Genomic DNA, 16,996 nt, shown 5'->3' with positions numbered 1-16,996 from the left:
GGTGGCAGAGGAACAAGTGTTATGGCATGGAGTTCAGAGAGAGATTCTTGTAAATTTGAAGGATATTTTATAACTCTTTTTTTTATACAAGCTTCTTCTGCCTCTTTCAATTAATACACTGGACTATCCCTATCATTGATGATCTAATATTGACATAAATACAGAAACAGAAGCTAGGCTAGAAAGGACAGAAGCAAAGTTATTAAGTAAAAATGTTGGTATGGGTCTTAAACCATTCCATACCTCGGTGGTGGTTCTCTATGCGCACCCTCCTTACATGCTGACATAGCATCGAGAAAGATCTTAGGTATCAAGGAATACAGATATCAGGTCATCGCATACAGGGTTTGTTCAATTAAGGATAAAAGAAACCAAAGGATAACCCACTACACTAAAGACAAAAGAAACAGCTGATTGATGATAATGTACTGAAGAAAAAACACGGAACACAAACAAGGACTGAAAGTGGGATTACTTAATTTTACCACAGCCATCAAGAAGGTAAGGCATAACTTATTGTCTCAAACTACTAAGAGGTGTAACTATTAGACAACTCATCAACATTTCTACAAAAATAGGTAAAAAGGGAGAACAGGAAAATGCTAAGACACCATAAATAAATAAAATAGGAATATTGAAAGATGGGAGGATGGCAGTAATATATAAATAAACAATGAATCAAAATATCATACTGAAGGACTATTTAAGGAAAAGAAAAGAAAAACCATCATTCACAGTCAGCTCATAAGACACACTAAGCAATCAACTTGCCAACATTTGAGAACTAGATAATGTAAGAATAAATACAAAATGAAGTATCAAGTTAAAAAAAAACAAGTGGGTTTCTGTAATTTAAAAATTGAATTTAAAAGCATTTATTGCTATCTCTTTACAGGTGCTGTGGAAACTAAGTATACTACAAACTCATAAATGAGGGGCCTGAAGAAACTTATTTAGTCAGTGGTAATGTATGTTGTTTGACTATGTCCTGGTGAAGGGTCAAATAAAAAAATTCTGAAACAGGTTGACCCCCTATGCCGGGATACATTTTAAGTTTGAGCGGAATGGTGTGAGATGTAATCATTTTAATTGAGTGGCAAAGGTTATGATACAGGTTATCCCTCAATTCTGCTAATATCTAACCCCCAGTAGCCATCTAAAAAAGATGGTAGGGTCTAACAAAAAAAGTAAGGGTTATTAGGTAGATAGGTCCACACATCCGCAGAAATAGATTTATGAAGCGGACCAATTCCACGAATATTATTAAGGTGCAAAGAGAGTGAGATTAAATAATGATATTGTAATGATAATAACTGGTGCAGACTTAGAATGCCTACTTAAGAATAGGCAATGGAAGGTATTTTTAATGAAGACAATTTTAATTATCTTCTAAGACTGTGTAATTTTCTGGGAAGACTATTAAAGAGAATTCAACTTGCGTAAACTGGGTTGGTAGCGGCAATATGGAAAGCCTGGCTAGGGTTACAGCTGGAGCCCGACACATATCTACTGAATCAGATGCTACCTGATATGTATGGGAGCACAAGGTAATTTCACGATTATATGTGCTACTGACCCCGCGTACTGATAGACGTATGACTACACTGGAATCCCACTGGTAAAGAGATATGAGGGAAGACTTGGGGGAGAGAGAGTGGACGAGTATCGTCAGCGACGGCAGGAAGGTCACCAGCAATGCTCGGTTGAAATAATCCAGTATAAATGTGGACATAGGGAAACTGTGACACCTCAGATGCTGCACAGATTGGATCCGTCCAAACCATATAACTGCACCACATGTAGGATTGCAGTGAGCACAAATTTACACATGTGGTGGACTTGCTAGGAGCTGTGGAACTTTTGGGGAGAGGTGCTCCACACTGAGTGCATTGACTGGGATCCCGTTGCAGCTGACGATACAGTTATGCGTATTGGCTATATACCCCACCCTAAGCGAACAAAAGCAATGATCAAAGTGGTGGAATTAGGATTAGCGGTGGCCCAAAAATGTATTGCATTGAATTGGATAGTTAGTCAATTGTCGACTAAAGGGTGGTGGACCAGGGAATTTACCCGATTGGTACGAGCTGGATGTGGAGTGGGGTTCAAATAAACTGGAGGTGGCAGGGGGGAATCATGGAATGGAATATAATAGAAATCGAATTGCAACAAGCAGAATGAGAAGCCGCCAAAGGAGAAACCCTACAAAATGACATTGAGCTGCCAGGGTGAGAGATGGGAGGGGATTCCAATGTGTATATCCACTGGGTCCGATGGCTTAGTGGACTATTGAGTTCACTGTCGGGGCCTGTGTTTGACCTCATATTCAAAGATTCAGAACCCAGCTGGTCCACTCAGCCTTTCATCCTTCTGAGGTCGATAAAATGAGTAGCATTGATTTGGGTAACAATAAGCATTTGTTATTCAGCGCCAAGATACCCTTGGGTGAAAGTGGGCCTTATAAATACATACGTTCTGTTATGTTATGTCATTGAGCAGATGTGATGCAAATTGTGATAATGTAGGGCAGTGTCACTCAAAACCAGTGGCCTTAAAAAAAGTGCATAAATGTTGATGTAAGTTCTTCCATGTACAAGGGGATTAGCAGGGAAACACAAACCTCATTGTAGTCGTTTTTGTCCTTCATGTGCTTCACTACAAAGTTGGCCCCCTCAATGGACGGCTTTATCTCGTCGTAGAGCAGGTCCTGGACATCATTAGCACTCAGGGGGTTCAATCCTTTTTAGGAAAAAAGACAAACAGAAAAAGAACATGTTAGGGGTGATACAAGAAGTGGTTGTTGTACTGACTATGCAGTGAAAAAGCAGGAGGTATGGAGGCCAGGGCCAGAATGGGAACCAAAATCGGACCTGGCAAAGTGCACGGCCGTAGCCCCCCCCCACCCCCCTCCCCCCCCTGGGGGAGTTTTGGGGTGCAACCGAGCTGTTTGCCACGACCGGTTTCGGCCTATTTCGTTACAGCAGCCGATATTGCAGCTATGCTGCAAAAACAGCCCTGTAATAAAATCAGCCCCCAACCCGGGCAGCCCACTGGGGAAATGCCCGGCGTCCGCTAGGGCCAGTCCAGCCCTGATGGAGGCCTCCCTCCAGAGCATCCTCACTACAAACATCACTGGATAGGTTCATTGAAGTGAATAACTAGGGCTGCCTTTTATAACCTATCCAAGGTGAAAGTGGCAGTTTCCCCAGCTTGTATTAGGGCCCATGGCAGCCTGCTATGCCACTGCATGAACAGCACACAGTGAGAACTGAATGTCATCAAACAGAAAACAGACCTTTGGACTAGGACACAGTAAGATATCAAAGTGGAGAAATACTGTCAAAGAGCTGTAGGTAGAGCTGGTGGATAAGGTATGATCAGGGCCACTGGAATTATGTGATTGTGCAGCGATTTTTAGATAATTATAGATTTGCCACATTTGCCACATAATCCATAATTTGCTGCACAATCTGCAGATTTTAACCCCAAAAAATAGTTTCTAACCCAAACGGTGTAAAAGTGAATAAAAATCCAGCAAAAAGTGTTGCTGCACAGTGGAAGAACCTTTGCAAAGCTGGACTGGTCACCTTCATGTTGCTTATTGCTACCTTTGGGTGCTAAACTCGTGCTAATGCGGCAAAGCCAATGCCCAGACAGTGTTACCAAGTTTAAAAATGCCGAAATAATGAACTTATACTATTACAAAATGTGCTGCTTTATGCCGCATAATTTGCCTTTTCTGGCTGCCTAATTTACTGAAAGCTGCCACATAATTTGGCGCTCTGCTGCCAAATAATTCCAGTGGCCCTGGGTATGAAAGCTGCTGTTTATGCACCTGACCTCTCCACTACACTGACACTTTAGCATGTATTCAATTCTGCTTAGATGTGCAGTGCTTTGCTCCACAATCTTTTTAATTGAGAGTGGAACCTCTCAGTACAGACTGCCATTATTGTCTGCATCTTCTGGGTGGGTCACATGAAATTAATTGTGTGTTTTTTAGTCCAGTTACTAGGAGGGAGTGAAATGTACCACATTTGTTGTCCTACTAAATACAGATTTCCATCAGTGTTTGTTACTCAGGAGATGTGGCCTCCAGAACTCATCATAATGCTCTGAATTAATCCTTATGGGTGCTTGGTACAGCCATGGCACACCATCACTTTTTGAGTTGGTTATACTTATCCCTGGACAACCCAGTATGCCTTTCCATACAGCCTTATGTACACGTTTTACCTACAGACTTAACACACTATTAGTCCACTTTGTGATCTTCTGATGTTCTAACCAGAGGTGGCCAGATGGTACTTGCCTATTTATACTCAAACCCCACAAACACAACCATGGATGTTGATTTCACCAAAATGCCAGCTGAAATGACTTAACACAGTTATCACAGGAAGTGACCTCATATGATCTTTGACCCTGGATCTTCCCAGGAGGTGGTGTCACATGACCTTAACCCTGATGACAGCACAATAATTGTCCCCTAACTGCATGATTAATATCAAAACACAACATAGATAAATGTCTATATGAGAAACCACCCATATTAAGGTGCCTTCCTAATATGCCAGAGGACATTACTCATTCTCTTTCTAAGGCATGAAACTTAAGAGTTCGTTTGAAGAGGATATAGCCCCACAAAACACAGAACATCACTGGGATCCAAATTATCTATATCATAATCTCTCAATATTTATTAGTTTCCCTATTGTATACTGCAAAGAGGAATGTATTGATAAATCAGGTGAAGAGGAAAAAAAAGAGATAAAAAAAACAACAACAATAGTAGTAATGTAGGGGGCAGAGCTTGCCAGCACCGATGGCGGATGCTTGATTTTGGAGCTCCGCGCCTTCGCCACAATAATCCTACAAAATCCTTCCAAGTCGGTCCAATAGGAGGCAGGGTGCCTCGTATAATCTTCCGGAGCTCTACTCTGCCTGGTGTGGGTTCCAGCGCGACGCTGCGCCGCTCGGAGCTGCCGGAAACGAGAGTGCGGGAACCGACACCCTAGGCCACTAATCCTCGGCCTAGATTTAAACGGCAGCCGGCGTACGTGATCTTGCATGCGGCGGGCCAGTAGCACAACCATCCGGTGAGGCTGCAGAACACTTCGGGAGCCCGGGAACACACGCCGAGACACCGGAGGGGATCGAGTTTGACCTGCACCCCAAGCAACGCACTACACGACCAGGGGGAAGCCTCCCACGAGTGCACGGGTGGCGCGTCATCAGAGACGCGCTTCAAGACCCAGAGGCGCAGAGCATCGGCCCCCCTCCCACACCGCTGCACCACACGATGCCCTACGGCGGCAGCTGATTTACTGAGGCATCGCTTAAGTGGACACGAGGCTGCGGAACTCAGCGGGAGCCCGGGAGCACACGCCGAGGCACCGGAGGGGTTCGAGTTCGACCTGCACCCCTAGCAACGCTCTTCACGACCAGGGGGAAACCTCCCACGAGAGCACGGGTGGCCTGTAATTTGGGACGCGCTTGCAGACCCAGAGGCGCAGAGCATCGGAGCCCGGCGGCCCCCCTCCCACACCACTACACCACACGATGCCCTGTGGCAGCAGCTGATCTACTGAGGCATCACTTAGGTGGCCCAGAGGTCAGGCGCTAGCTACGCACGACCATTGGGGCTGCGCAGAGGGGCCCTGGGTGCCTGAGAACTTACGGCTGCCGGGTGGGCCCACGCGAAGACAACGCAGCTGCAGCAGGTGAAGAGTACAGGCTGTGCCCCCTGATTGCAGACGGTTTGAGTGGCCCGCCATGGTAGCGCTTTAGGGGTAAGGCACTCCCTTTTGACTCAAAGGACAGCTAGACTGAGTGATGCACGGACGGATCCCCAGTGGTGATAATTCCACCTTTGTGGCCTAGCTGCGTTTTATAACCCCGAGTCAGCTGCGACACCAGACAGCAGAAGCGAACATTTGGTGGACGGAGTGCTGTGTGGTTAACCGCCCGGCGCGGTGAAAGCGCGGCATTGCGAGAGTTCTACCTGGGAGTTACTCAGGGCCACTAAAGAAGCATGGGCAAAGGGGACAAAACCCAAACTAAATTACCCTTCGAGCAGCGCCGCACAAAGGCCCCAGACACGCGGGAAACGGAGGCTACGCCACAAAACAAAGGTACGGAAGGCTCGATTTACACAGACATTAAGGCCCTGCTGGTTACAATGGAAAAGAGCCTACAGGACAGTATGTCATCCCTGGGCACTAAGATTGATGCGCTCTCCTACCGCATGGACCGCATGTCAGAAAGGGTGGATAAACATGCGGAACGTCTGGATATGGCGGAGAGGCGCATAACAGAAGTAGAAGAAGCGCAATCGGAACAGGATAAAGTTTGCAAACAACACGACAGACTCTTGCAGGTAATTCAAGATAAATCAGAGGATTTGGAAGCCCGTTCCCGAAGAACGAACATACGCATTACGGGTGTATCAGAGACTGCCCAGACTGGGAAAATTGAGTTATTTGTGGAGAAGCTACTGACCACGTTGCTGGGTGCAGATGTATTTTCGCCAATGTTCATTGTCGAGAGAGCGCATCGTACGCTGGACCCGCGCCCGAAACCGGGTGCTCCCCCGAGGCCGATCATCGCCAAGCTTCTGAACTATAGGGATAAGGACACGGCTCTCCGGATTGCCCGGGAAAAGAAGATGCTGCAATATGAAGGATCAGACATATCACTGTATCCAGACTTCACTGCAAAGGTACAAGAAAAACAAAGGCACTATGCTCCCTACAAGAAACAGCTTTGTGACCTCGGACTGGACTACGCCATGCTATATCCAGCGAAATTGAGGATAAATCGGCAGGGCCATTCACACATTTTCACAGACCCCAAAGACTTCCAAAAAGCACTGAAAGTTTGGTCCAAGGAGCGTAGAGGTAGTCCCAGGAGTCAGAACGACGAAGAGGACCACGGCAGTCAACTGGAGAAACAAGACTAGAAACACTGAACGGTCTGGGGATCGAGCCCCGGGCTGAGATTTGGATGTCTGTTAAGCACCCGGGTCTGGCCTTGGGGCCCGGCAGTGATGCATGAAGCCTCCGGTCTCCTGAACACTCACAATTCAAGACTCTATGAGGGGTACTGCGAGTGCCTGGAGGCTCTGTCCAATGGGTGAGAATGTTCCGCTTTACCTACTACTTCCACGCTTAGTATATTTCCTGTAAATGCGCGTTAGCATGCAATTCACTCGCTGTGCAGGGATGTTTGAGGTACCTTGCCCGGAGCACTCCGAGGGATAAGCGAATTGAACTGAGGGCATGATATTATAGTTTACCGGTAATTTGTCGTCCCACGTTGGGATAAAATCTTTGGCGATGGCGCCGGGAGCGATGATTGCACAGGCACCAACTGAAGCAAAGACTACTACACCTGGCAACCTCGGCCCCGGCGCTGCATGCACTGTTCGTCCCCACTGGGGACCTCCAGAGTTTGGTGGGATTGACAGGGGGGGGGGTACTGACATGCTAGGCCAAGTTGGGGCTGGTCTGCTGTGGGTGGGGGGTCACGGGGTCCATAGGGGGGGAAGCTGCCGAGTTGGGGTTGAGCAGTTGCAGATTGGGGATGGGGGACACAAGGGGAAGGGAGTTCCCTGCTCCACTGGTGCAGATAGGATTAGACGCACACAACCACAGAAATTACTGCCTTGTTTGGATGAAGTTCGTTATGTTATCTTTGGTAATCTGATTAATCTGACCTTGCACCTTGTGATTACAACCTGCACTGAAGTACACTTGCTCCGATTATTCCGTACTGTATCTCACTATGGATGACTACTGCGGATGGGGGGACATCGCACACACCTAAACTAAAAGCTATCACTTGGAACGTTCGAGGCCTGAATGACCACCGCAAGGTCAGGAAGGTCCTCAGCTACCTACAGAGCCAGCATATAGACGTATCCCTGCTCCAGGAGACACATCTCCCTACACACAGTCACATGCTCAGATGCAGAGGGCTGGAGGGTAATATCTCAGCCGCAGGGTTTACCTCTAGTTCCAGAGGGGTTCTGACATGGGTGAACCCCAAGTCCAAATTGCAGATACAAACCCTAAAGTCAGACGCGGACGGCAGATATGCTATCTCTAGATGTCACGGCCCTACTGGGGAATTCACTGTAGTCAACACCTATGGCCCCAACTTTGATTCACCAGAATTCTATAAGGCTCTTGCTGCCGAAGTTAAGCGCTTGGACCAGACACACTTGGTTCTATGGGGGGGAGATTTCAACCTCACTATGAACCCGACTCTGGATAGGTCTTCCCGCCCTACTCGTAGACCCGCTGCCGCTGCTCTGGAACTGCAGGGCGCAATGACTTGCCTGGGCCTGGAGGACGTGTGGCGTTCACGAAATCCCCAACAGGGTGGGTACACACATTATTCAGCATTTCACAATGTCCATACTAGGATAGACTATTGGCTTGTGTCCTCCTCTCATCTGGATCGCATAAGAGACTGCAGAGTTCTGCCCAGAACACTATCCGATTACTCACCGGTGCTACCGGAACTACGTACACCAGGCAAATCTATACCGCCATTCACGTGGAGGTTCCCGCCTAATTCTCTGCTCGACCCGGGGTTTCGGGCGGAGCTGGCAGAGGTCAAAGATGTTTTCTTCGAAACTAACATAGGCTCAGTTGAGAGCTTCCAGACACTTTGGGAGGCCTTCAAGGTCTATATTAGAGGGGTCGTAATGTCTAAGCACTCGGGCATACTCAAAGCCATTCAGCGGAGGCTGGCGGACCTTGAGGTACGTCTAGGCAGGCTGGAACGCATACAGTGTAACCTCGAAGACGATACTGTGAGTGAAGAGATTAAAACTCTACTAACGGAGTATAATGAAGAGGCAGACAGGGAGGTTAGACACATGAGCAAATATTCCACAGCTAGAGTGTATGGCGAGGGGGAACGATCGAGTGCGGTTCTAGCCAACCTCATGAAGGGTGCAAGGCAACACCAGCATATCACTGTGGTGAATACTGCCGAGGGAGAACCGGTCACAGATGAAAAAGACATAGCTGAAGTCTTTAAAGGCTACTATTCGGACCTGTACTCCTCTAAGAGTGGCAATATGGAGGAGGAAATTAACGACTACCTAGATCATATCGATATTCCCACACTGCCTAACTCTGGCAGAGAATTCCTCATGCATCCTATTGAAAAGGATGAAATCCTGGAGGTGCTGGCTAGCATGAAGTTGAGTGGTGCTCCGGGAGCTGATGGGCTCACTGCGGCATTCTACAAAACTTTTAAGGATCAGCTACTCCCGTACCTATCGACAATTTTCGATGATATATGCGTGGAGGGCCGCATGCCCCAGTCAATGAGGGAAGCACTATTGGTAGCTATACTAAAACCGGGTAAGCCCCATGATGAGGGCAGCTCATATAGGCCCCTGTCACTGCTGAACGTAGACACCAAATTGTTTGCCAAGGTCCTAGCCACCCGCCTGGCGCTACTTGCTGAGGGGCTGGTTGCCCAGGAGCAGGCCGGATTCATCCCAGGCAGGAACCTAGTCTACAACATACGCACGGTCCTGGGCTCAATCCAACATGTAAGACAAGATAGGAAGGCACTGGCTGTATTCCTGGATATGGAAAAGGCCTTTGATTCAGTAGAGTGGCCTTTCATGCGTACAGTACTGCAGCGTATGGGCCTAGGACAGCCGTTCCTGCAGATGTTAGGGGCACTATATCATGACCCGAGGGCTCGGCCACGACTGGGAGATCTGGTCACGGACTCCTTCCCCATTAGTAGAGGAACTAGGCAGGGGTGCCCTCTCACCCCTTCTATATGCCCTGGTGGCTGAGCTGCTAGCATGCGCCCTCCGCGAATACCATGGAAACGTGGGTATAGGATTCCCGGGCTATAAGATCATAGTGTCGATGGACGCAGACAACACACTACTGTATATACGAGACCCAGACACAAACTTAGCATCGGTACTCAGAGAGGTGGTCCGATTTGGAGCGCTCTCTGGCTTGAGGGTCAACTGGACCAAATCGCTGGCTTTCCCACTAACATCGATCACGCAGCCAATGCCAATGGAATACCCTCTACAGTGGACCACAGATCCGGTCCGCTATCTGGGAATACAGTTGCACACAGACGCAGAAATCCTCTTCAGAGCCAACTACGGTACTGCTGTTAGCTGGCTTGAGGATGATGTGATTCACTGGAGCAACCTCCCTCTGTCCTTGATGGGACGCATATCAATAATGAAAATGGTAGTGCTCCCCAGATTCCTGTTTCTGTTCACGGCTATACCGATGGTCCTTCCCAAATCGTTCTTTGCACGGCTGCAACAACAGCTGACCAAGCTAGGTTGGGCGGGCGGACAACCACGTGTCTGTTGGACGACACTCACTCTGCCATATCACATGGGAGGGCTAGGCACCCCGGACCTGGAGGCATACTACCGAGTAGCCCAGGCATCACACCTACACACCTGGCTGCATGGAGACCGGAAAATACTGCATGTCCGCATGGAAACTCTCTTTGCACGTCCTGACCTGCTACAGCACACGATCTTCCGATCACCCGATCGCAGAACAGGCCTACTCAACTCTATAACAGCCACTAATCACCAAGACATGGGAACAGGCACTGGGCACCAGGGACACGCCCTCACCACTGATACGATTCCAATTCCATAGGGTGCGCAGCGCTATGGGCGAACTGTTGGGTGGGGACATGGCGGAGCCCCCTGAGGTTCCAGAGCTCACACATATCATTAAAGCTACTGCTCCCCGGAAACTGCTGTCCAACCTATACAAGCTGACACAGGCGAGCGCGCGTCAATCATACACTAAGGCAAGATTGGCATGGCAGACTGACTTAGACACTGTACTAGATGATGACACATGGCGATACTGCTGTACTAGCACTAAGACAATATCACTCAATGGTAGGCATCGCCTGGTTCACTTCAAATTTCTCAATAGAGTGTACTACACCCCAGCCCGACTCTGCAGGTATGGCTTGAGGGATTTGGCCCAATGTGAAAGGTGTGCTGCTCCAGAAGCCGACTTCCTACATCTTGCCTGGCAGTGCCCTGGCGTCAGGGATTTCTGGAACAAGGTATTTGCCGACATTAGCAAGCTTACAGAGGTGGAAATAGCGCCTGACCCCCTGATGGCACTCCTGGGGTATACAAAAAAATTGCCGAGGGCGATTAGACGTCTGGTAGACATGGGCTTACTTGTGGCCCGCCGAGTGCTAGCTTGCTGCTGGATGAGAGGCCCGCTGCCTACACCGAAACGCTGGGCTCACGACATGCTCTACTGCTGCACTCAATCTGAAAACTATGGGGAGTTGTTGCCCCCCGCTAGCAGACCTAAGAACGTTTGGGGCTTGTACCAAACCTACTTGGCAAACAAAGAGGTACCTGAGTTGTCTGCACAGTGATAATAAGTGGGGTGGTCTACAGGAGAGAGTGGCTGGGACAAAACTCGAGGGAGCTCCAAAATATGTTGTTGCGTGATGTACAGTATGTCTCATACCAGTAGTATGATTTACAGACGCAGCGAAACGCCGCCTGCCCAGTTACGGGTTGTTGGCTAAATGGCTGTGTACACACCTCTTAGAAGGATGCATTGATACCGTGCAGGCAGACGAAGTCAGTACTATCAGATTGGGGGGAGGGCGGGGCTCTTTGTTTTTGTTCTCTTTGTGCTGGATTATGGTTTAATCTTGCTGTTCTCAATGCAAAACAATAAAGACATTTAACAAAAAAAAACAATAGTAGTAATGTCTACATGTATTGTTCGCTATAGACCATATATTGAGTATGAAACACGTTACTGGTTTAAACTCTTGCTTATTAACTTATGATCATTTGCAAGGTATTATCACTCACGTGAAGCTCGGAGGTGAAGCTTCCATTCAAACACATGAATCTTCATATATTCAAGGTAATAAAACATGGCGACAACTTGTTCAAAAATGTGTTTTTGATTTTTAGTTCATTTTTTTATTAATCTGAAGCGTGTTCCTTGTACTGCTTAATTTATTAATTTAAAATACCCTAAAACAAAATGTCTTGGTTGCAGTGAAAATTGTAGAAAGTAAACAGTGCTCAGCAAGACACTAGTTTCCGTATGTTCTTGCGATGGCGGCTGGTGATCTTTGAAGTGGTGGCCATAATACTTTACTTTCCCTTAATTGTACCGAGTATGCAAAGTGAGTGAGCCCAATCTCCTACAGATGTGGTTCAGGGGCGTTCTTCTCATTAGAAAATTTCGAAAAAATTGAGTCATATAATTATGGGTGTGCAAACTTCACATAATTTGATTTCGGATAATAACGCCAAATATTGGCAAAATCATATGAAATTACTTATAATTATGTGAAATGTAAATCTGTCACTTTGTTGGATATTTTAGGGCAAAATGTGGCCTTGCGTCAATTTGTTATGCGAGGTAGCATTTTACAAGAAAAAAATTGTGGGAAAAAACAAAAGCACAGAGAAGAACAGCTGCACGTGTTCTGCTGTTTCCTGTGGGTTTGGGGTACAGTTTTACCGTGAATGGCACATTCATGGTACATTTTTACTGTGAATCGCACGAAATTGTGCAAAGTGGAGTAGTTGTGTAAGTTCTGGAATTCTATGTAGCAAGCATAATGGGAAAATCCCAAAATTACGGAAATTACACCGGTGTATTGTACATTTTGCCCAGGCCTACATGTAATGCATTTTAAAGCGCCATTTTCAAATAATTCTGTTAAAAAGCCATAGATGGGCTGCTCATTAAATATTCAAGTCCTTTCTTGCTATGTCAAGCTAATGAAAGCTGATGCTCACCATGAGTTGGTACAATTTTTAGCAAAATGTGTGCTCCCATATGTCAAAATTGACCCCCATTGTGTCAGGGCCTGCATTCTGCCATGAGTGCCCCATATATCATAGGTGCCCTATATATCATAGGTGCCCCTTTAAGACATAAATTGCATCCAATATGCCAGTGCCAGAATTTTACCATTAGCTCCATTCAAATCCATGGGTAACCTCATAGCAAAAACCTCTGGTAAGTTAGGACCAACATTTTTTCATGATTGTCCTCCTTCCTTACACAATGGTTGTCCTCCCTTAAACTAAGAATTGCCCACAATGTGCCAGTGCCAGAATTTTGCAGCGGGTGCCCTTTCTGGCAAGAATTTCCTCCAATATGCCAGTGCCAACATTTTGTCATCTATGTTAAGAATTACCTCTGGTTGGCAAGCGCCAGCACGTTGCCATTGGCTTCTTAAATGCTAAATGTTATCTCTAGTATTCCTGTGCCCAGTATTGTGCCACAAATATCTGTCATGCTAAGAACTGCCTCCAGTAGGCCGATGCCAGCATCTTGCTAGTGGTGGTTCTATAAACCAAATATCACCTTTAGTATGGCTGGCCCAATGGGAGATCAACACCACATTCTTCTTACACTCACCTTCCCTTACTCACACTCATTCTCATTTCCACTCACTTCCATTCATTCTCACTCTCTCTCACTCACTCTTACTAATTCTCACTTACCCACTCTCACTCACTCTTAATCTGACTCATTTATAAGTTCTCATACATCCACACTCGAACTGTCACTCACTCATTCAGACTCTCTCATTCCTATTCATTCACACTCACCATCACTCACATTCACACCCTGACACTTACTCACTTGCACTCAATCTTGCACTCTGTCTCACTTATTCTCACGCACTCCGAGTCACTCATTCTCATTCATTTACAGTCTCTCACTCTTACTCTCACTCACATATACTTTCTCTTTCACACTCAGTTGGACTCACTCTTTCACTCACTCACTCTCTATTCTGTTCTATCCTAGAGTTTTTATATAGCGCATGGCTACCCGAAGGCCTCCCAACAATGCAACAGACACCGTAAAACACCAAACTGCCAGAGGATCAGTTGCAGAAAAGCCACGTCTTCAGAGCTTTGCGGAAAGGAAGTTCCTGCTCTAATAGGCTCAGTTTCAGAGGTAGAGAGTTCCAACGTTCACTTTCATTTATCACTCACTCCGTTTCACTCATTCTCACTCACAGTTACACTCACTGTCATTCACTCATTCTCACTCACACTCATTCCTACCCACAATGCATTACACATTATTATACTTTAATTCTCATGCCCTTGCAGTCACCCTTTCTCTCACTCAGTCACCCATTCTCACTCATTCTGACAAACTCATACTTGCTTACTGACACTCAGTTTGACTCATCCTCTCCTTGACTCGCTCTCACTCAGTTTCGCTCTTGCACAAGCTCACACATACAGGAATCCATGCTCACACATAAACACGCGTTCTGGCACAGAAACACAGTCTCAAGCACATGCATGCACCCAACATATATTTCAGATCAGTTTACTTTATTTACCTCAGCTGCCAGTGAGTGTCCCATTCCAGCTCAGAGTGCTCCATTTTTTTTATTCAACTAATAGTGAATAATATACAATTGTTCACTGTTTGTAGACAAAACAATTGATAGAGAACAAGGCGAATGGAGCCCCAGTGCTCATAAGAATAGCCAGCTGTGTTTTCTTGGTACTGAGTTTGTCGCCTCTGAGGCTAGTGGTCACAAAGGCAGTGCCAGGGGTGAGAAAAGGCAAGTGAGGGTTAGCAGTTGTAAACCCTTTTGACCTCCAAATGACATCCTAAAGATTTAAACATCTTAAACAAACATGTATTTGTGAGAATACTCACAGATACACATATGTACACATTTGCTTAAGATGTTTAAATTTGACTTTGTGCATCTATCTAGGTACATATATGTATATATATATACTCACATACCTCAACAAACATGCATAGTCATATTTAAACATTTTAAGCAAATATGTAGGTTCATATTTTGCCTCAAACAATCACCGCTTTACAGTGAAAGGTAGTTGAACAAATTAATGTATGGGGCTAGGTGCAGCATCCGTCTTTTGGCCTCACACCTCCCTGTACATTGAACAGCCATGCTCGTGGGCCTCATTTGGGGGTCACCACTTTAGAAGTGCCCTTAGTGGGCGGTCCCATAATTTTATCACTAGTCCATCGTTTGGTCAGCTTTCCAGTTGTCAATGATTGGTCTAGAAATGTACGTCACTGTCCATGTGATAATATTTCAAATCAATCTACTATACACGTGATTCTCTTTTGTAAAATGTATTGTAATGAAATAACTAGATGGATTGTGCCATTTTTAAAGCAAGGGGGTTGGAGGCAGTGCCGTCCGGCCTTTTTATATTTGCAATTACTGGAAAATGTGTATTGTACGTCCATCATGACTGGCTTCCTGAAAAGCATAATAAGGAAAAGAAAGAGCATAACTGTGTGATAATGTGTATTATCACTTTTTTAAAATTTTAGATAGATTGATAAAAACCTGATGGAAATGTTTCAAAATATATTAGAACATTGGAATGTTGGGAGCTCCATTAAAGACAATGGAGTGCTCCGGGCTTATAATGGCTGGTAGAAGCCCGGAGCTCCAACATTCCAATGTTTCTTTGTTCACAGCTCTGGCTGTGAACAAAGGCTTCGGGGAGCCTGAGGGGAGTCCAATCCCCTCACGCTTCCAGAAGGCTTTGTTTTTTTTGTTAGAACATTTTGTCCTCTAGTGACAGAATGTTCTAATAGCCTTATAGCCCTTTGTAGATGGGCTATACCGCTATTAAAGTCCCTCACCCTTGTTAAAGGCCCTCGCCTTCGGCTCGGGGCCTTTAACGCTGGAGAGGGCCTTTAATAGCCGGTATAGCCCTCTACGGCGGGCTATAAGGCTATAATCTGCCTAGGCAATTCTGTTGAATTAATTATTGATAATAACGAACGTTTAAACTGTGACTTTTATGATTTTGACATGTTTTGAAATCGAATAAAGTTTATTCTGATTCACTAGTGCAACGTTGCTCTCTCCCTAAAATTCACTTCTAAGGATGCTACTTCTGCACCTCTGGTTTGCTAAAGGGCAATTCCTTACGTGCTGGCGTCACCCTGCTGGCCAGGCCATGCCGCTCCGACTGCTTCTCAAACATGAGTTCGCTCCGGGACTTCACGTTGAAGTATTCATCCGCCTTGACGATATAGCCCACCGAGCTGCTGCGCCGCATCATGATTCCATTGCAGGGTTCCATCTCACTCTCCGCCGGCTGCGACATACGCAGGATCCGGGGTAACCTGTAGAGGAAGAGCTGGGACAACACACAGAAGTCAAGAAGGTACACAGAGAAGGAACCCCCAACTCACACGATGCCTTAGCATTTTTAAAAGGGCAGTTCATGCTTGAGCACTGAGGGCCATATTATCAAGAAAGGGCGATACATTATCGCCGATTTTCTCGGCAGGAAACTGCCGCTAAAGCGGCAATAATGGACTTGATAATATGCCCTTGTGAATTTCCGTAGATGCCCAGGTTAACACCAGAACCTTTCTTGATAATATGGCCCTGAATAGGTTCCTGAAATGCCCAGTAAAATGAGCAGTATTGACTGCAGCAATATAACCCGGTCTACTGGAATTATGCGGCCGAGGAGAACCAAATTAGGCAGCAGTATTGACTAAATTATGCGGTAAGAAACCAAAAATTTTGCAGAATAATGAGGCACATTTTATTATAATAGTTTTACTTTATTATTTTGTCATTTTTGACAAAGGCATTCTCTGTGAGAAGGGTCCACCTCTTTAGTTTCAGTTTAACACCCAAATACAGCTATAAGCAACAGGAAAGTGCTCAGTCAAATTTATTCGATGGGACTTCCACTTTGTGGCAACATGTGTAGCCACATTTTTTGTAACTTTTGATCCATTTTAGCTAGAAACATTTTTTGAGGTTAAAATCTGCAGATTACGTAGCAGATGATGAATTACATGTCAATGTGGCAAATGCAAAATTCTGAAGGAACGCCCCAGCCCGCAGGGACAAAATCACATAATTCCAATGGCCCTGAATATAACCAAGTCTTGATCTCTATTCTATAGCCAAAGTC

The 16,996-nt window shown here is 46.0% G+C and overlaps 1 protein-coding gene and 1 long non-coding RNA gene across 2 annotated transcripts in view; one reads left to right on the top strand and one right to left on the bottom strand.

The window, feature by feature from the left end:
• The window catches only part of CHRND (cholinergic receptor nicotinic delta subunit), a 76,204-nt gene that overhangs the window by 373 nt on the left and 58,835 nt on the right, over nucleotides 1–16,996 (bottom strand). The window contains exons 10-11 of the mRNA XM_078667943.1: nucleotides 15,991–16,201; nucleotides 2,621–2,739 (exon numbers count right to left, since the gene is read on the bottom strand). Coding sequence (XP_078524069.1) covers nucleotides 2,621–2,739; nucleotides 15,991–16,201 — 330 coding nt within the window. The remainder of the gene's footprint in view (nucleotides 1–2,620; nucleotides 2,740–15,990; nucleotides 16,202–16,996) is intronic.
• LOC144792760 (uncharacterized) overlaps nucleotides 1–16,996 on the top strand; it is a 46,030-nt gene that overhangs the window by 20,609 nt on the left and 8,425 nt on the right. The gene's annotated exons all lie outside the window — the stretch shown is intronic.

This window comes from Lissotriton helveticus, chromosome 11 (genome assembly GCF_964261635.1).
Source record: "Lissotriton helveticus chromosome 11, aLisHel1.1, whole genome shotgun sequence".
Classification (NCBI taxonomy): domain Eukaryota; kingdom Metazoa; phylum Chordata; class Amphibia; order Caudata; family Salamandridae; genus Lissotriton; species Lissotriton helveticus.
Note: the sequence above shows the minus strand (reverse complement) of the source record. Positions and strands in the feature narration are given on the sequence as shown.